The 18,315-nt window shown below is 48.6% G+C and overlaps 7 protein-coding genes across 7 annotated transcripts; 4 read left to right on the top strand and 3 right to left on the bottom strand.

Moving 5' to 3' along the window:
• Positions 1-1,142: 1,142 nt before the first annotated feature.
• F5891DRAFT_1017569 (serine-tRNA ligase) lies at positions 1,143-3,315 on the bottom strand. Its single transcript, XM_041361001.1, has 8 exons — positions 2,945-3,315; positions 2,771-2,841; positions 2,557-2,718; positions 2,382-2,505; positions 2,133-2,326; positions 1,648-2,077; positions 1,451-1,590; positions 1,143-1,392 (listed from the first exon to the last, which is right to left on the bottom strand). Exons 1-8 carry the CDS (start codon positions 3,078-3,080, stop codon positions 1,291-1,293), a joined length of 1,359 nt encoding a protein of 452 aa, XP_041229221.1. The 5' UTR covers positions 3,081-3,315; the 3' UTR covers positions 1,143-1,290.
• A 259-nt stretch (positions 3,316-3,574) lies between these two features.
• F5891DRAFT_1017566 (uncharacterized protein) lies at positions 3,575-4,652 on the top strand. Its single transcript, XM_041361000.1, has 2 exons — positions 3,575-3,760; positions 3,858-4,652. The coding sequence occupies exons 1-2, from the start codon at positions 3,691-3,693 to the stop codon at positions 4,391-4,393; spliced, it is 606 nt and encodes a 201-aa protein (XP_041229220.1). The 5' UTR covers positions 3,575-3,690; the 3' UTR covers positions 4,394-4,652.
• A 602-nt stretch (positions 4,653-5,254) lies between these two features.
• F5891DRAFT_80223 (uncharacterized protein) lies at positions 5,255-7,731 on the top strand. Its single transcript, XM_041373221.1, has 2 exons — positions 5,255-6,297; positions 6,348-7,731. Exons 1-2 carry the CDS (start codon positions 5,553-5,555, stop codon positions 7,397-7,399), a joined length of 1,797 nt encoding a protein of 598 aa, XP_041229219.1. The 5' UTR covers positions 5,255-5,552; the 3' UTR covers positions 7,400-7,731.
• On the top strand, positions 7,652-9,134 carry F5891DRAFT_1017559 (vesicular-fusion protein SEC17). The gene is made up of 4 exons (XM_041360999.1): positions 7,652-8,089; positions 8,140-8,320; positions 8,368-8,542; positions 8,591-9,134. The coding sequence occupies exons 1-4, from the start codon at positions 7,816-7,818 to the stop codon at positions 8,825-8,827; spliced, it is 867 nt and encodes a 288-aa protein (XP_041229218.1). The 5' UTR covers positions 7,652-7,815; the 3' UTR covers positions 8,828-9,134.
• Positions 9,135-10,015: 881 nt separating this feature from the next.
• Positions 10,016-11,777, top strand: F5891DRAFT_1017558 (WD40-repeat-containing domain protein). The gene is made up of 8 exons (XM_041360998.1): positions 10,016-10,094; positions 10,147-10,165; positions 10,226-10,387; positions 10,448-10,669; positions 10,727-10,968; positions 11,027-11,116; positions 11,171-11,310; positions 11,363-11,777. The coding sequence occupies exons 1-8, from the start codon at positions 10,092-10,094 to the stop codon at positions 11,487-11,489; spliced, it is 1,005 nt and encodes a 334-aa protein (XP_041229217.1). The 5' UTR covers positions 10,016-10,091; the 3' UTR covers positions 11,490-11,777.
• Positions 11,738-16,010, bottom strand: F5891DRAFT_79997 (uncharacterized protein). Its single transcript, XM_041373220.1, has 7 exons — positions 15,676-16,010; positions 15,554-15,609; positions 15,468-15,500; positions 14,793-15,417; positions 12,293-14,739; positions 12,113-12,234; positions 11,738-12,064 (listed from the first exon to the last, which is right to left on the bottom strand). The coding sequence occupies exons 1-7, from the start codon at positions 15,697-15,699 to the stop codon at positions 11,988-11,990; spliced, it is 3,384 nt and encodes a 1,127-aa protein (XP_041229216.1). The 5' UTR covers positions 15,700-16,010; the 3' UTR covers positions 11,738-11,987.
• A 1,038-nt stretch (positions 16,011-17,048) lies between these two features.
• On the bottom strand, positions 17,049-18,024 carry F5891DRAFT_1185265 (uncharacterized protein; the record flags this gene model as incomplete). The annotated part of the gene is made up of 2 exons (XM_041366535.1): positions 17,049-17,948; positions 18,001-18,024. 2 exons carry the CDS (start codon positions 18,022-18,024, stop codon positions 17,049-17,051), a joined length of 924 nt encoding a protein of 307 aa, XP_041229215.1.
• Positions 18,025-18,315: the final 291 nt, after the last annotated feature.

Raw genomic sequence — 18,315 nt, 5'->3', positions numbered from 1 at the left:
ATGCAATTCTTGATACGTTCCGTGTGTGATCCGATCTAAATAGTAACAGCCGCAGGATCTTCCACCACCCACTATCACTCCCGGACCAAATCCTGACCAGGCCGTCTTCCGATGTGGGCGTTGCGAACACAAGTTCGACTATTACAGTTCGTAACGTTCTCTTTCAATCATCCTATCATCAGTCCAAACAGCCTGATTCGAAGGTTGTTAAGAAAAAACTCGCAAATGCCAAAACAGATCTCGACGGAATCAGGGGCGATAGATGATACTCAATCAGGCGAACCGGGATGATGCTGTGTCCCGTCTGCTCTCGAAGGTCTCGGAAGTCTATGCTTTATTAGTAATGGGACATGAAGGATTGGTTAGGATTGCATCCGTGCTAGAGATATATGGAATGATTGCGCGACAAACGCTGGAGTGTGCCGACTTCGTCAGCAATGAAAGTCCCTCTCTATGTCTAGGGACAACGTCCTCTAGGACTCCTCCTCGTGCTGGTCCAGGGTATGCGCTGTCATGCTGTAGCGCCATACAGCTTCGACGGAGAAACCGGGTACCTTTCGCGTGGCCTTCCCAGGTTGAGGGTGACAAGATTCGCATTTAAGGGGTAAGTTGCGAGAGGGCTTAGTATTCTTTGATCCCGAATCAACAGATCCGTACCTGAATGTGTGCTTGTACATGCACTTCGTTTCCCAGGTAGGTGCTCCGCTGCTTGGTAGTAGTACCGTGATCGTGATGGCGCACTCAGGCACTCCAGGACGATCACCACAGAAACCACACGGACTCGTACCGACCTATATAGATACCCGAATGCCCATTCACTCAATTCATAGCACGTGGATCGGAACGTATGGGACATATGCTCCAGTTTTGCCTGCCTAGGTACTATGATTGGACAGACAGAGGAAAGACGCGAGAGGATATGGAGATTCTGAAAGATTGGACCAGTTGGATTGGAAAAGTGAAGGTGGTGCCGTGCCGTTGCTGAATGGGTTCAGGCAGAAAGTCAACTGCGGGAAGATTTATGCCAATGGCGCATGAATTCACTATTCTTCCTTGTAGACTTGGTTTTTCTTGCGTTACACAATAAACGTACGTGCATGACTTCAGAGAACATACAGCAAATCTAGATAAAACTTGCACTCAGGCCGTTGAATACCTCGATAAGAATTTTCGGGTGATGCTCCCGTAGTCAGACCTTGATATAGAAGGTCTGGAGAATTGGTGTTTATGTAACCTTGTACCAAAGTCAACGCGTGGTACGTTGCAAGTATTCGTTTGGCAGGTTAACGTTTACACTTGCTTTCTCTGCAAGTTCTTTGGCAACTCCTTCACCCATGGTAGGAAATCCCGTCCCTGCATATATGGCCTGAGTACCTCGGGTATAACGAGACCCTGAGGGTAAATGCAGTATTAGTGTCAATCCCTTGCGTCGCAAAAAGAAAGAACATACATCTGGTGTCTGATAGTTCTCGACCAAACAGCACAATGCGCGTTCCGTGGCGCACATTGTTCCGTTCAGCATGTGGACGTAGACTTTCCGCTGTTGGTCCTTCGCTTTGAGACCGCAACGAACTTCCAGCCGCCTGCTCTCTGTAGTGTCGCTGAGTCCACATCATCAAGAAGTTTACGGGCGACAATCCAACTTACGATAATCCGTACAATTCGAGCAAGAAACAAGTTCTTTGTATGCACCTTGGAATGGGAACCACGCCTCCAGATCGCATTTTTTCGACGCTGCGAGGTTCAGTGCACCACTGACGATCGCCACCACACGGTAAGAGAGACCCAAGCTCTGATAGAACCCTTCGCTGTTCTCCAGCATGGTATCGAATGCATTCCAGCTCTCTTCCGGAGCGGTGATCACGAACTGCTCAACCTTCTCAAACTGGTGCACACGGAAGATGCCCCACATATCACGTCCAGCTGAGCCGGCTTCTTTACGGAAACATGTCGAGTATCCAGCGTAGTATATGGGAAGCTGAGCTTTGGGGTCTTCGAACCATTCGTCTTGATGGAATGCCGATATAGGCTGCTCCGAGGTCGCGATGAGATATTTCTCGTCGTCATTGGCGATAACCTGTATGACGATATAGATTAGTTTTAAATTGTGCTATCCACCAACTGTGTCATGCCTTGTATAGTTCCTCGTCGAACTGGTCAAGCTGCGCGGTCTTTGCCATGACGTCTTTATTGACAAGGAATGGTGGTTGGACTTTCTTGTATCCCTTTCTGCGAAGGAAGTCGAGAGCATATGTGATAAGGGCTTGGTTGAGATCGACACCATCATTTATGAGGAAGTAGCCGCGGTGACCTGCGACCTTGGCACCTGGCGTATTGGTTTGAATACCAGTTATGGAATATGAATGCAGCGATAATCAAACCTCGATCAAGGTCCATTGCATCTAGTCTAAGCAAAACTTCATGGTGAGGCATGATATCCGTTTTCTTTTCTACTTGACCATTAGGACCATCTGGATGCCAGGTTCGGAGCAATACATTGTCATCCTGAAATGTTATATCAGTTTCTGAATAAGAAGACACAACTCGGATACTCACCTCAGTCAAGCTGACTGGGACATCCTTCGCCACGAGATTTCCTACTGTAGAAGCTTTCTTCCGCATCTCAACCTCGAACTCGCGGGTCTCTCTCCGTTTCGCGTCAACCTTTGCATCTAGCTCTTTCTTAGTAGCAACAAGGTCATCTGCTGGTTGTTTGGCCTATAAGAGATCATAAATTCAGGCAAGTGAGTGAATAAGCGTCAAGAACAACCTTCTTCTTGGCTGCGATCTCCTTTTGCACCGCGTTGACCTGCTTGCTGAGGCCGTTCGCCTCAAAATCCACTTAAAATACAATCAGCACATGGATTCTATGTTCAAAGCCAGAGAGCTCTCAAGATCGCGCGTTTGAGAGGGCCGCTGATCATGAAAGGCAATCAAAACTCACTCTTCACCCACTCCGCGTACATATCTATGACCTGATCGACCAGCTCTACCGACTCTCCTCGCTTCCGCTGCGATTCACGAATTTCCTCGGCATTCCCTCCCTTGTTGTCTATGAAACTAGTCACGTCAAGCGTCATGGTAGTTATATTTCTCTTCTAGTTTTGATTAAACTTCTGGACCGTCGGTGGAGGAGACGAGGATCGAAGCGATCAAAAAGGGAGATAGCCAATGCTCGAGATCAATGGTATCAGCTAGTATGGGTCAACTGGTGTAGTGTTATGAATCAAGATGTTTTGCTATCCTTTTGATCTCTTCCTCCAATAGTCCTTCGAATCATTCGAGTCATCGTCGCGTTACGTAAGCGCGATACACTGCACCATCAAAACCAGCTAGTGCGATACGTCGAGTCACGATATGAGCTCTTGAGCCCTGAGCCCTGAGCCCTGAGCCCTGAACGAACCTGCGATGCTTCCTGTCATGCTTGCATGCACCTAATTGACGACCTTGAAATTTCGTTTTGGACTCGCGAACCAAAAATTCAGAACCAAAACCATATGACCAAACAATTGTCAATAGAAGATCCTTAACCGTTCGTGTCCGTTGAAGTGTTGTAAATTTGGTTTCTGGTGTACGTAGTAGTACATCAGCCACCCAACAGTATCACTGTATCGATAATAACCTTCGCTTGCCCCAGTCCATATCTTTTGCTCTATATATCTGTCATTTCACCTGACACGTGCTATATCAATGTTCAAGTTTATACGTCGTGTTTCAACTTCATTTCTGCCGCGCCCAGATCGGCCCTGGAGGGATGATGGTGAGTCGTGTTTCATATCCCAACATGGCGATCTGACGGTCTTTTGGAATTGGCGCGCTCTTGTATTATTGTTCTGATTGATTGATCTGATATGTAGCAACGTCAAATGCACCCACGATAGGTCGGAAGAGGTGCTTCAGCTTCGTTGAGGATGACGATGATGACTCTACTTCGACGAGTGTCAAGAAACTAAAGGGGAACTCCACACAGGCTGAATGCAGTACCCCTCCAATACCAGCAGACTCGGATAAGAAGGAGGGGGAGGATGTCAAGTCAGTGACACAGGGGGTGAAGGATGTGGAATTGGATGAGAAGAAGTTGGATTCACCCTGCGGCCCCGAGGAAATTCCGCTTCCTGATTCTCCTGGTAGAACCCAACAACTGGATACAACATTGACAGAAGAAGCAGCTACGACTCCGGAGGAGGAAGCCGATAAGAAAGACGCCCAAGATGATTCGGATGCGGATTCGGTAGCTTCTTCATCTCAAGTAATTTTGGATGAGGGGCAACCTGAGGATGATTCAAAGGATGATACCAAGGCACTTTCTACATCAGCAGCTGAGGATGCACCTGTCGCAGAAGACACTCCCACTACCGATGATACCCCAGCAGACACCGAGACCGGTGTATGACGTGGACTATACCCTCCCTTTTACAATCTATTTTATCGATGAACACGAGTACGTCTAAGTGCATAGATCTAGTTATTGATGAATGTGCGGATACAGAATGGATTGCACGCTGGTTGGTGCAGAAGAGGGTTCGACTAACGATTTACGATATATCTACCGACACTGTTTATACGTACTGCTACTAATTCCTCGCCCCCTTGTTGTTTGCCCATTATATCAATGTATTCAGGACACTTCGGATTGAGCGATGAAATGTACAGCCACCTCATTCAACTCTGATGGGTACTGCCATCTGTCATGATGCAGGGGATGATATCAGTGATGGTCGTTTCTCCTATCAAACTCATGCGTACCAGGGTCCAGTGGCCATGTGCTGAATATTTACTCGAGGTGAATGGTCATTCGTGTCAAGCGGCGGCCATGATGCACGAGGAGCCGGACCTACGCGGCATTACAATTGGTTACTCTTTCATTCACATCCCTCATGTAATACTATCCGCTTAGCAGGCAACTGGAACGCACATGTATTAATTCCGGCTTTCTATGTCATCAGGGAGGTGAGCTTTGTTGTCATCCTGCTACTTTCAATCTGACTCGTCCGGTGCACTGGTGACAGTGGCTGGAATGTAGAGAGCTCGACTAGATGTAAAAACTGCCAACTTACTGCCAACTTACTGCCAACTTACTGCAAACAACGGCCACGGTCCACAACGGTTTATGACTCTATTATCTGTTGATTAGCCGATATGGCAGGTACTCGCCTCATGTTATGCGTGAGGCGTACACGCCTTTCCTTGCGCTCGTCAGCCTCCTCATACGATAATCTGAACAGCCAGCCGCCTACTCTCTATGGCTAATCGATTTCATCCTACGAGCATCGATAGTGATATCGTGCTTCTTACGCCCCCCTGTTCTGTGACATCCTCACCTTTCACATCAAGCTTCTCCTGCATGCCCGCCCGTCCACGGTACTTATACCTGACACTGGTTTCATGTGTCCGAGGTTTCCTCCCATTTAAACATTACACGTACTTACCTCCATCAATCTTTCAGCACCCTTACCACTCTTCCACGCCATTGATCGCACGCCGAGAGTCCACAGGAAACCTTTTCTTCACCACACACTCAACCCAGTCTTCTATCTCTCATCTTCTCCACCATGTTTCGCTTCATAGGCTCGGAATCCAATAGCAAAGGTAAACAACGTCAGCAAGACGCTGACCCGGAACTTCAGGTGCATATACAAACTGAGGTCCACTCGAATCGTCCTCCCGTAGAAAGTCAGAGTTCCCAAGCCCTAGACAGTACATCCTCCCTTCAGACTACGCCTTCAAACCCTAAGCGCCCGCTGCCTCCTGGGCTCCGCGTGCCGACACACCCTTACCCATACTGGCAAAATCATACGCCGGCATCATCCTCCCAGAGTAGCCTCGAATCACCTAAAACCCCGTCACAGGTTTCCTGGCTTGGAGGGGCTGGAGGAACTTCGGTTGCTCGTGCTGCATCATCATCGCCGGATCTTCAACCTCATCACTTCCCACCACCACCACCCACTGCACCACCAGCAAATGCCACACGCACGCGGTCCTTACAACCCTCCAAGAGCTCACATTCATTGCGAGTACCGATACAGGAGTGTTTTGGGCAACCACTTTCTCCAATTGTTGAGCAAGACTATATGTCACCTGAGAAGCGCACCGTGTCATTACCAAGTAGCCCAGATGGCTCCGGTTCTCGAACGAGTGGTACTACAGCCACCATGATGACACCGATCAGTCCATCTATGATGACCCCAACCAGTGCGGTGGCTATGTACTCCGCACGCCCAACACCCACGCCCACCACTCCAGTTGCTCCTCCGCAGTTTGTGAGGCGACGAGAGGATTCGCTTGGTGACTCAGCACGTTAGTTCGCGAATTCTAGAGTTTGTTTCGTGACTGATCAATGTGAACAGGTTCTTCGCCAGTATATTCAAATTTTCTCTCCCGCCCGCTGAACAGGACCATAAGTATGTCGTCGACGAGGACACACCAGTCTGGCAACTCGTTATCTGCAACACCACCTGTCATTCCTCCTCTTGATCTACGCCCAGCGTTTCCTGGACCTCTCCCTTCAGACACAATTTTGTCCCGGGATATCGCTGAGGATGTTCCCGATGATACATCGACGAAACGCGAGAGCTTCGTCACAGCTCGATCGGCTGGTGCAGTGCGGGAGAGCAAGTACTCTGCTATGATTTTGGAACCGGATCATGAACCTCTAGATGATCAGGAACTCCCATCAAGCCGAACTGCGGAGTCTTCTAAGAATTCCCCCGAGTGCCAACAAGGAATCCCCCAGCTGCCTTCGCTACCTCCAGCAACACACACTCCCTTACTCCCCCGTGCTTCATCGCGAACCTCAACATATCCACCCTCATACTCGTTACCACAGCCCAATGTAGATCACCGGGCCAATCACGGTGGGCTCGATACTCCAAGCCAGCGTGATTCTGTTCGATCGATGTCATCTTCATTCATCGACCGTCGCTTTGCAGAGTCAGAGCTATATTTCGGCTCATACACAGAATGCTCTAGCGCACGCCAGGCCAACGAGAAATGGGCTAAGCATACTGAGAAATCCGACACCGCTCGGACACTGTTCTGGCTTGGATTTATCGCACCATGGTGTTGGCTCATCGGTGGATGGCTGGTGAAAGCCAAGAATAATAATAGCTATGGCCGGGGTGGCAGCATGACGCCCTTGTGGACGGGTAAGAGCACACGGACCGTTAATTCATTTACGATGCAGCCATTGCACCATGGCTATCCCTTTGTGGCGCCTTCGGTGCAGAGCTTAATGCCGCCATCATATTCGCGAGGGATACATTCAGCGCATCCTCGTGGCCCGTTTTTAATAGCGAGGAGCCCGTGGATTAGGAGGTGTAGGGTGGCTGCTGCTGTGAGTGGAATTATTATTATGCTGCTGTTCATTGTTGCCCTGGTGGTAGTTGGGAGGAGCAGTTGAGTCAACTTTTGAACAACTAATCATGAAGGATCCCTATCTGGATATCATATTCTCAAATTAAAATGAGCAAAGCGATATTTACCGTAGACTTAGTACTATATGATCATTTCTCCATTGCAGCTTCCATCACATTCCGAGGATCAGAATCACAGAGATCTGGTTCGAACCTGTAGTACTTCATGAATACCTAGCACTTTACGAATACTTACGCTTTACGAAATAAATGTACCTAGCAGCCCGAGCGTGTGGCAGCAAGTTGTGGAAAATGTTGAGCCTGACGACAATGCGGCATGCCTTTAACAAAGCCAAGCCCTTCTGCGGCTGTACTTGAACTTATGTAAGCATCACACCTGCAACAACCCAGCCCCAAATGCGCCTCCCGATGATCCAGAGTGACCCGACTCTCCACAACCACCATGCCCAAATCACCAGCAGAGATTCTTCTCGAGAAAGCTGATAAGAAATCAAATTCCTCAACTGGATGGTTTTCTTCTTCATCAACTAAATGGGAGGAAGCAGGGGACCTATACCAACAAGCTGCCAACTCTTTCCGGCTCGAGAAGCAATTTAAGGCGGCTGGCGACGCATTTTCAAGAGAAGCAGAGTGCAGAGAAAAGTGTAACGAAACCAACGATGCAGCAAATGCTTGGTGGAATGCTGCCAAGGCATACAAGAAAGATGACCCTCAATGCATGTTTCTCCGCACTCTCGATGGAACTGATACTGATCTGGCTCTGCAGTGGCGATTCAGGCTTTAGGTTGCACGATTATGCATCTCACTAAGTCGGGCAGGTTCCGCCAGGCAGCAGACAGAGAGAAGGAGATTGGCCAGATCTATCATCACGAATTGAATAATATCGCGAAGGCATGCGAGAGCTTCCAGCGAGCCGCCGAGTGGTATGACCAGGAGGAAGCTGCTGCGTATGTACAGCTTTTACAGAGCAGACAACAGCTCACCTTGGTTATAGAACGGCTAGCGCATGTCGTAAGGATGCAGCAGACCTCTGTGCTGAAATTGAAGACTACAAAGGGGCCATACAGCTCTACGAGATGGTCGCAAGTTACGCGCTGAAGTCGAACCTGACAAAGTATAGCGTGAAAGATTACTGGTTGCGTTCGGGCCTTTGTGCACTCGCCATGAGAGTACGTTTCTCGTTAATGTCACTCACTCAATTTCTAATCATGTTCTAGGATGTTGGGAAAGCACAGCGGGACATCGAAGTGTTCAAGTCGAAAGATGTCACATTCAGCTCAACTCGGGAGTGCAAGTTCCTAGAAGACATGTGTGCGCTTGTAACGGATGGCGATGAACCAGCCTTTACGACAGCAGTGTTCGAGTATGATCAGGTCACGAAGTTGGATAATTGGAAGACAGGAATATTGTTGAAGATCAAGAGGTCACTCAAGGACGAGGTGGATATTCTCTGACAGGATGCCACTCACATCTCACCTGTATTTCTATGCGTATGTCTGACGGTTCACATTCACATTAATAGTTTAGATTGGGCCGATTATATGGACATGGATATCAAGCATGGGGCGAACCACAAGTAATTATATACGTCCACGTCGCACGTGCTGTGGCACATCGCGCAGCCATGAAACGGGAAGCTGCGGGTAGACCCGTGACCAGTCTGTATGTATGTGAGGCCGTAGTGCTCAGCCGTCGATGATAGACAGACTGGTAAATCTGGGCTTGGATTCGAATATACGATTTGCATGTACGTTCACATAAGCTGAGCGCTGAGCACCTCGATGCGGCTCAGCGCTTTGAACATTGAAATAGTGCCATGATGGCAGTGAGATCCCAAGATGGACTCGGAGCTGGCAGGGTCCAATGGTTGAAAAACGGTGGAGCTTTGTCTCGATATCCAACCTCACTAGTGGGTAAACATAAGTGCTGAAGGACGATGAAAACGTACAATGGCCCAGGATGATAACTTGAAGGTGCTCAAGCAACAAAACTGTTAATAACCAGAGAGCAGAACCAGTCATCCTTCTCACTGAATACTAACAATTTCGTTCATCAGGAACAAAGCATCGAGAGAACCGAGAAGACAAATTTCTAGCTGTGATGCGATGTCAGTAGATGCAATTGTGAGCCCTAGCTTTGACGTTTTCAGCATTTGATGATCGAATGCCAGGATCAGGCCGTAACCTTCCCTCTTCTATCTAATCTTCTTGATTTCACCGCGTTAATCAAACGGTCGCGAGTAAATATGCACCATGCACGCATAGTCGGACTTGATCATCCGCAAGATTGTCTGAAAGGCGTATAAATGGTAGAGAATGAGAGAAGTAGCGAGTCGGACAGTATACACTCGCTGTGCTGTAGGGCATTTTAATAGTCGACTTCTGGCTAGATGAATTTCGATAAAGAAAGCAGAATGGAGCTCACCACTGAAGTTGTATCTATTTCGAGTGGTTGGGGATACGATATAGGTGACAAAGGTCTCTAATATCTCGCATGAACTTTACTCAACATAGTGTGTTATACTCTTGAGCCACATCCTGGTCGATGTGTTACGGACCATGCTGCTGGCGGCGTTTGTGGACTGAGGTCGCAATGAGAACACAAAACTTCCGAATGCGGCAGTCGTAAACCGCTCGAAATCTTTTCTCTTTCAACTCTCGTACAAGCAAATACAACTTTGCTGATCAACAGCTCGACGTGTTGTTGAGATACTGAATAATGGTTGGACATGCATAAGCCTGATGTTTTTTGCATACTAATCGCTCCATCATAGAGGCCAATTCTATTGCAAGGCAAAATCAATTCATAGCATCTTCAAAGCTTCAACCGTGATCTAACATTCAGTCTCGCAGGTCACGAACGATCACTCACTCAAATCAAGTTCAATTCAGAAGGGGACTTACTTTTTTCATGCTCCAAAGACCATATTATCAACGTTTGGTTCTCACACAATGGTGAACGCCTAGGTACATACGATGGCCACAACGGCACAGTATGGACAATCGACGCCGATTGTGAGGACTTTCCCCCCCTTCTACGTCGTGGTGCTACCGATGTTGACCAGTATCTGATAGCACAGTCAAGATTTCTTGTCTCTGGATCTGCCGATAATGAGCTACGTTTGTGGAACGTATCCGATGGCAAATGTCTCTACGTTTGGGAGTTCCCGACGGCTGTGAAACGTGTTGCATTCAGCGACGATGACGAACGTGTCGTTTGCATCACTGAGCAACGCATGGGCCATCAATGTGTTATAAGAGTGTTCAAGCTAAACCGTGATGGAGATGGAACAACTCGTGAGTGAGGTGGAAATACTACCCTTGATCATTCCTGATACACGGCTGCCCCTCCAGAATCACTAGAACCAGAACATATGTTCAGTCCCATAGGGTCCAAGGCCACCGTCTGCGCATTCACATACACACCAAACCTGATCATCACTGGTCACGAGTCTGGAAAAATCGCTCTTTTTGATGTTGTGACTGGGACAGAAGTTCTCAATAATGAGCGTGCGCACATGGACGTCGTCACCGATTTGCAATTGTCTGCCGATCGCAGCTACTTCGTAACAAGTAGCAAAGACAAAACTGCTCGGGTGAGTCTCTAGCTATCGGTAACTTGGGCGTTTTGTTTATAATACGCTACTGGCCTAGATACATGACACAAAAACTCTTCGAGTACTCAAAACTTTTGCAACAGAGACACCTTTGAACAGTGCAGCACTAGCGCCCAACAAACCATACGTAGGTCGATCATGCGTCTTTTACATCTTGCTCATATAACGGATATGCGCACAGGTACTAGTAGGTGGTGGTCAGGAAGCGATGCAGGTCACGACTACGTCGCTGCGGCAAGGCAAATTTGAAACCCGGTTTTGGCACAAGGTCTTTGAAGAGGAGGTTGGCAGAGTAAAAGGTCATTTCGGACCCATTAATACGTCAGTTCCCCCAGTTTTATTTATTTTTCAATGATTTTGATTTGACTACTAGAATTGCTGTTCATCCGGCTGGCACGAGCTATGCTTCCGGCGGAGAAGACGGTTTTATACGTGTTCATCACTTCGATGAGTCCTACTTCAGAGTAAAGCCGTATGGGGATCTGCAGCTTGAAGATTGAACACATGTATTCTATTATTCATGACACGCGACTTTCCACTGTTTCACCTACCTGGACCGATTTCATGACGTGTATCCGAAGTGACTTGAGGATTAGATGATGTATGCACCATGCATCATGTTGTATTGAAGTTTGAAGAGCGATCGAGTACGGGTCCTCGAAGTGCCCAGTAGAGACTTTAGTCCGTTCGAAGTGTTGTAAGCAGGAGCTTAATGGACTGAAAAAGTCGTGAATGTCAACAAATCTCTCTCATGTCGTTGATGTCGGTCCAGAAAACATCATATTTGCCCCATGGACTTGTCAAGTAGCAATTAGTTCCTAAGCAGACCCATCAAGCAGTGGAAACCAATGATCATTAATAAACAATGCCATGCAAAGGGAATGTGTGCAACGAGGTGAGTGATACATAGCGCAGTGTAAATTAGCGTTGTGGTCGATAGCATTGAAGGGTATGAATGTGCAATGTAGAGAGCGAAGTGGATAACGTCAAGCATGTTTCTAGTTGAGATAACCGCGACACTTCGCAGAGCCACATAAACATGGAATCTTATCTTGCTCGATGGGGAAATGATAATCTGCGAAACGCGTCAGTCAGAGAAATCAAGTATGGAGGCTTGACAAACCATATGTAATTTCATCGCCCAGTTCAATATCCTGCTTAGCATAGATGACGATCTTCTTCTCGCCGTTGATAGTGATGATTTTTGCAGTACAGTTCGGATCGCATGAATGATTAATGAGACGTCTTAACGAAAACATCCAATCAGCAGCTGCATCGCGTAAGGATCCGAGCCAGAACTTACCCAAGATTCCCCTTCTTCGTAGCGTCCACCACAAGGTCCTCATCAATCCGAAACAAATAACTGCTTCCGATCCCCTGCCGCTCATACACCTTTTCCCGTTTATCGGCGACTTGAGCCCGAATAATCTCACCAACATATTCAATGACCATCTCCCCTCGCGCGATCCTCTCCATAGCGTACAACCCCCAGTCATGAATCGGAGACCTCGCGAACCGGAGATGCTTTTTCCGCGTTTGGAGCTGGTTGAATTTGATGCTGAGTTCTGCAGCAGCTGTCTCGCCTTTTGAAAGAGCTACAGCTCGCTGTACTTGGTTGATCTCTTCCAGACCTTGAGCGCGGCGGCGAGCATTGGCACGATTCGAGCGGGAAGAGGTGACAGGTTGGGCGGGTGCTTCAGTTGGAGCGACTGATTCGACGTTCGTGGATCGTAAGGCGTATTGAGCGACATAGGCTGATTTCTCGGTATGAGAAATCTTGTAGTAGCCTTCGGTACGTGCTGAGCCTGTGAGATGCTTCCGAAATGCTAGTACAGTTTCGGTAGGAGGCAGCAAGACGTGCGACACGCTTGGAGTGTCATCCGACATAGCCAGCCGAGCGAAATAGAGGTCCTCGTCGTCATTGCATATGCCTTGCTCGAGTGGATCAGGAGGAAGACTCGGAGGCCGTGGTGGTTCTGGCACGGGAGAAGGCGAGCGCGAGACCGACTCCACATTTGAGATGTGGATGTTGGCAGTAGCAGGAACATTGAAATCCAACTCGTCGGGCCGGATGACTTCGTCGACCACCACCTTGGCTGCTGACTTTTTCTTAATGACCTTCTTCTTCGACAAGGCTTTCTTATGTGGTTCATCATCATCGACCACAACGTCCTTCTTCGGCTTCTTCTTGACAGGCTCCTGCTCCTCATCACGAACCTCGGAAACTGCCCGCTTCCGGGGTTCGGGTACAAGGTTCTCCTCATCCTCGGACTCCAAGTCTAATTCAGACACCCTCGTAATCTTCGGGACGAGATCTTTCTTCCGCTTTTTCTTTGGTGGTTCAACGGGTACAGGCTCTTCCGGCTCAACGAGAGGAGCTTCTTCTTCAACCACGGCTGTCTTCGCCTCTTCCTCCCTTATTCTCTTCGGTTTCCGAAAGGAAAGTCCCTTCAGACCTCGCTTCTCAGCCGGCCGTTGCTCATTGACCATCTCTGGACCCTCCCTAGCTTTCGACTCTGCAACTTTCGCCTTCTCGTCTGCAACCAGCTTCCGGAGATCAGCAGCAGCCACCCGCTCAGTAATATCCTTCTCTAAAAGAACCTTGAGCTCTTTGATGATCGTATCTGCTGCTTTTTGAACTATCTCATCCTTTGTCCAGCTGGTCTTTTCAGCGGCCACAGGAGCGGCGTGAGAAGGAGGAGGACAAGCTGAGAGGGTTACCGAGTGGTGGCCAAGTGTTCGTGAGCTGAGCACCATGGCTGCGCGTCGTGCAGAGTCGCTTGTTTGAAAGGCAACATACCAAGCGTTGTGATCTCGTAGGACGCAGTCGACCTTGAAGTCTTTGAAGAACGCGCGCACATCTTCTTCACGGATAGATATCATCGCGCCACCGGTGAGGTCTATTCGAACATGCTCGAAGCCGTTCTTGGCGAGGGCATCGATGACAGTGGCACTGGTAGCCTCTCTCTGCTGTTGATGGCGCCCTTGTCCTGGGCGCCGGGAAATAGGGGAAGGTGAGCGGGATGGAGGTGCCGGAGCGTGAGTAGAACTATGATGTGAAGGACGACCGCGGGTATGGATGGGTGTTGATGATGAGGAGTGTGAGGACGACATAGGCGCCAGGTCATTCACTACTGGGAAACGAGTGCTCAGTGCTGAGTTCATCATTTTAGCTTTCATGACAGGCGCTGCTCTTCTGCTGCGGGGAGGTGATAGACGTCCGTTGGTGTAGGGGATGTGTGCAGGGCGCGCAGGGAGCTGATGACTGGGCCGCCATGCGGGCTGAACGGGTGTATGCGTCGAGCTTGGGGTCTGAGCTTTCGGTATGGATATTGGTGCGGGTATGGGTGCAGGTGGTAACGTCGGAACCTTGGCTTCCTTCTCCTTCCTTCTTTTCTCTTCTCTACCACGATGTTTCTGTTGTTCTAGCTCTTTCCGCACTGCCTTTAATTTGAGACCTTCGCCGTCAAAGACCACCTTGAGTTCCTCCCCGTCAGCCATTCCCATGCCCGTGCCAAATTTCTTTCCATGAGTACGCTCTACACATGACTTGGCTTCTTCATGTGTCTGGTACCGAATGAACACGATACCAAGCGCTACCCCAGACTCCATGTCGATTTGCGGATCAAAGGAGGAGATCTTCCCATGTGCACTGAAGATACGACGTATCTGCTGCGTAGGCGTTAGGGGTGACAAATTCATGATCAACACAGCTGTGGGGGGTGGTGGGCCTGTTGAGTTTGGATCATACTGGCAAGACGCGTCAATGTGGTTAATTAGAAGATATAGGTGATTATACCCACTTCATACCGAATTTCATGGAACGCGTCTCGGTGGGGACGTTTCTTGAAACCTGGTGCTTTGCGGGGATCGATTATGGTAGATTCTGGCTCGCCTTCGATCACTTGTCCGTTATACCTCGTGAGCGTCTCCTTGCCCTTTCCTTTGCCCTTGATCCGGGGTTCACTTGTACCATCGACCTGGGCAGCTCGAACTTTCTCGATTAGAGCGCGAAAACGTCCGTCGCGGTCCTTGTCGATGGCAGGGTCATAGATGACTTTGAAGTTGTTGCCAGCAGGGTACTCGGAACGGGAGGGTGGCCATGGCGGAGGAGGAGGTAAGGAGTAGAATTTAGGTGGTTGTGGTTTCGAAGATGATGCGACTGGTTCTGAAGGAGGAGGTGAGGGCGGGGGCGAGGGCGCGTGATCTGATAAATCCTGTGACGGTGGTGACGGTGCAGGTGGTGGTGATAGTGGTGGTGGCGGCGGCGGCGAAGGTGAACGAGGTGGTGGTGGTGTTGGTGGTGGTACTTCTGAAGGTGGTGGTGGTGGCGGCGGTTCTTCTGAAGGTTGTGGTGGTCTCGGACGTGATTCGGTTAGGGAAGTTCTGCGATTAATTGTAAAGGAGATCTTCACAGGTTGATGAGGCCTAACACCATCAGCAACAGTCGCTGAAGTATTATTACTTGAACTCGCTACAGGTGAAGTTTCGTCAATTGGTGATGCAGATGACTATAGAAATTTATCATTATGATGATTCTCATCATTTAAGAAATAAAACTCACAGTTGATGTTGACAATGAAGAATCAGCCTGCTTGCCCTTCTGCGTAGATCTGGGTCCTGTCGGTACGTTTATTATAGGTGGTCCAACATGGCCATTAACGAAAGGCTTTCCGGTCGGTTTACCTCGGGGTTGAGTTGGAACACCATTCAGGAGTCTTGGTCCTGTTGGTGGTGGTGCACCAATTTTACTAGTACCAGCACCAGGTGAAGAACCCGATGTTGAAGTTGACGACGTCGGAGGTTGTTGTGACGATGAGCCAGGCAACGAACTCAGAAGCGCTCTTGGTCCCTTTGGAGGCGCTTTACCAGACATCAAAGCAGTCTAACTAACATGAGCAACGCTCAAAATAAAAAAATCTTGTTCGGTTTCACTGTCGTCGAAGAACGTGCAAAGATAAAGGGAAACCGGAGGATACGGTCGATGAGGATCGTGGACAATGACTAGTGAGCGTGTGCGAGCACAAACAATTGGGTCATCACCGCGGCAAACAACGACCAAGCCAAACAGTTAGAGCTTGGCTTGGACCTTTTCCTCTTCATTCAAAAATCATCAAAACTCACAGATAACGGTAACCTGGCTATCCAAAACTCTACCGACTCACGCTCCAGCTCTTGATGCGAACAAGAGTAGTGCCTCTACCACAAATGCCACGTAGGAAGTTTCGTTTGCGTTTGGTTCCTGTAGAGAATTTTTACTACATGTGGCACTATCCTAGGCTACCGTGCTCCACCTTCCTTCCGAAAGCCTTGCTGCAAAGGCATGTAATCGCGAACGCACCTCGGTTTTCCACTCTACTTCAGGTTGGCGCTGATATCTTGGCTTTAGTGTGTACTTTTTTTTCTTGTCTTACAGACAACGTCACACATTCAAATCTATCGCCATACCTCTATCGTTTGATTGACGCAGGGTGCCTTGCTCATAACTGAGCTGCAATATTCGCTACTATCTCAATAGAAAACTGATTTGATGGACGCCAAGCACCCCAATTTCAATACTCGTCGCTATGATGACCATGGTACTACAGCTGGACAAGCATTCCATAACGCACACGCACGATCATGACGCAAGGATGTAGGTCGCCTTCTCACACTTCTGTCCCTAGCATAACGGCTATGTATAACCATCTTCTTTTCTTCACTTCTTCATGATCGAATTGGCAATTGACGCGTGATGCCAACTACCAGGCTCCATGATCTGAGGCTTGAGCTGACAACAATCGCTAAACCATCTCCTAGATCTTGAATATTACATATACTCTATTCAAAGCGATTGGCCAAAATTCGACTATATTTGTATGTTGCTGTACAATGTACATTGTGCGTGCCTCTAATAAATAATACTATCAGCTTACGCTCTTGAAAAATTATTACACATCACGAAAGCGATAAAAAAAAGGCGCTCAACGCTACGATAAGTATCATAATAAGTATTCCAACCACCAGCGAGCGAAGCCGGTCCGGAGAGATGAAATGAAACGAATAACTCGAGCCTTTGTTCAAAGCATCCTCAAACGCTTCAAAATATCCTCATAGTTCCGTTGCGTGATCCGCCGGCCCTTCCTCTCCAGCATACAAGCCGTACTATACTGCCTTGAAATGTGAGGCAGTATCTCAGCGTCTTCGAGGAAAATAGATGAGGGTCGGTGAAGATTCTCACTCGAGCTCGTTCCAAAAGCACTGGTGCTAGAGGTGTCCAGATTACATGACAATGGAGACTCTTTGCTCTCCTGCATGCTGGGAGCGAAACAAGTAGCATTCTGCACACGAGCCTTCTTGGGCTCTACAGACAGAAACACAGGAAGCCCGCCAAAGACGAGCTCATGAGGCGGAGTTTCACCAAACTTGCGGCACAACCTTGAGAAACGTTTCCGCTTCGCTGTTGAAGGAGACAATGGCGGGGGTGTCAATGGTGACAAGGGCGGATGCGCAGAGGGTACGGTCAAAAGGTTTGTATCAGATATCAGCGTGGCTGTAGGAGACGAAGCTGCCGTGGAAGTGGGAGAGGAACTCGGAACGTTGAAGGTGATGGAAGACCGGTATGCGTGAGTGGGTACCGGAAGAGGTACAGTCGGTAGAGTGGGCAGACTACGTTGGGACTTGATATGTCGGCTTCCCAGCTCCGTAACAGTGAGATCCATGAATGACTCCAGGCGTTGCAGCGCGGGATGCTGTACATCCAATTTCAGAGCAGGAGGCGGATATTTTCTCTTGTGTCGAGGGACTTTTTTTGAAGATGTGGAAGAAAAAAAGGCGGAACAGGATGTGAGACTCTGGCTGTGACTCTTTTCATGGTCCCGGGGAGGATCCAACCTCTCGAGAGCAAGCCGTATATGCTGAGCTCGTTCGAGATCTGGAACGCGTGCAAAAGGTATGTCTTCCTGTACGTCATACCCAGCCTACTTTGATGAGTCTCGGATGCGATAGTAGAAGTAACAGTATAGGACTCACAGAAGAATTTCGAACACCAGACATTATAAATGCGCGACCGAAATCTGAATGCTATTGAAATAAAACTGAACAAGACCCAACGGCTCCGATGCACCCAGCGCAACACCGTATAAAAAAGGGTAAAAGAACGAACGAGAGTATTCTAGACTCTAGAGAAAACAAAGGAAAGGAAAGGAAAGAATGCGACCTGTCTTACGCACCGCCGCCATTTATATCGTTGGTCAACGACCAACGTAAGTACCCGGGTTCGTAAATTTTTTGAACTCATCGTCAACGTTAGCAGCGACATCGACAGTCTGAAAAAGGAAAGTCATT

This window comes from Suillus fuscotomentosus (genome assembly GCF_016647785.1).
Source record: "Suillus fuscotomentosus strain FC203 chromosome Unknown F5891scaffold_12, whole genome shotgun sequence".
In the NCBI taxonomy this organism is placed as follows: Eukaryota; Fungi; Basidiomycota; class Agaricomycetes; order Boletales; family Suillaceae; genus Suillus; species Suillus fuscotomentosus.
The sequence above is the reverse complement of the archived record's forward strand: the minus strand, read 5'-3'. Positions and strand labels throughout refer to the sequence as shown.

What these genes read in the sequence shown, in the direction of transcription:
- F5891DRAFT_1017569 (XM_041361001.1), bottom strand. Translation starts at nt 3,080, where the DNA reads ATGACGCTTGACGTGACTAGTTTCATAGACAACAAGGGAGGGAATGCC. An exon ending in TCCCAGTCAGCTTGACTGAG is followed by an intron (nt 2,506 to 2,556) that starts GTGAGTATCCGA and finishes ATAACATTTCAG; the next exon opens with GATGACAATGTATTGCTCCG. An exon ending in CTCGAATTGTACGGATTATC is followed by an intron (nt 1,591 to 1,647) that starts GTAAGTTGGATT and finishes GCGACACTACAG; the next exon opens with AGAGCAGGCGGCTGGAAGTT.
- F5891DRAFT_1017566 (XM_041361000.1), top strand. Translation starts at nt 3,691, where the DNA reads ATGTTCAAGTTTATACGTCGTGTTTCAACTTCATTTCTGCCGCGCCCA. An exon ending in TCGGCCCTGGAGGGATGATG is followed by an intron (nt 3,761 to 3,857) that starts GTGAGTCGTGTT and finishes TCTGATATGTAG; the next exon opens with CAACGTCAAATGCACCCACG.
- F5891DRAFT_80223 (XM_041373221.1), top strand. Translation starts at nt 5,553, where the DNA reads ATGTTTCGCTTCATAGGCTCGGAATCCAATAGCAAAGGTAAACAACGT. An exon ending in TTCGCTTGGTGACTCAGCAC is followed by an intron (nt 6,298 to 6,347) that starts GTTAGTTCGCGA and finishes CAATGTGAACAG; the next exon opens with GTTCTTCGCCAGTATATTCA.
- F5891DRAFT_1017559 (XM_041360999.1), top strand. Translation starts at nt 7,816, where the DNA reads ATGCCCAAATCACCAGCAGAGATTCTTCTCGAGAAAGCTGATAAGAAA. An exon ending in GACCAGGAGGAAGCTGCTGC is followed by an intron (nt 8,321 to 8,367) that starts GTATGTACAGCT and finishes CCTTGGTTATAG; the next exon opens with AACGGCTAGCGCATGTCGTA. An exon ending in TTTGTGCACTCGCCATGAGA is followed by an intron (nt 8,543 to 8,590) that starts GTACGTTTCTCG and finishes ATCATGTTCTAG; the next exon opens with GATGTTGGGAAAGCACAGCG.
- F5891DRAFT_1017558 (XM_041360998.1), top strand. An exon ending in GCAAAGACAAAACTGCTCGG is followed by an intron (nt 10,969 to 11,026) that starts GTGAGTCTCTAG and finishes CTACTGGCCTAG; the next exon opens with ATACATGACACAAAAACTCT. An exon ending in TAGCGCCCAACAAACCATAC is followed by an intron (nt 11,117 to 11,170) that starts GTAGGTCGATCA and finishes ATATGCGCACAG; the next exon opens with GTACTAGTAGGTGGTGGTCA.
- F5891DRAFT_79997 (XM_041373220.1), bottom strand. Translation starts at nt 15,699, where the DNA reads ATGGTGTTCCAACTCAACCCCGAG. An exon ending in CAATTGACGAAACTTCACCT is followed by an intron (nt 15,418 to 15,467) that starts GTAGCGAGTTCA and finishes TGATGGTGTTAG; the next exon opens with GCCTCATCAACCTGTGAAGA. An exon ending in ACGAAGAAGGGGAATCTTGG is followed by an intron (nt 12,235 to 12,292) that starts GTAAGTTCTGGC and finishes GTTTTCGTTAAG; the next exon opens with ACGTCTCATTAATCATTCAT.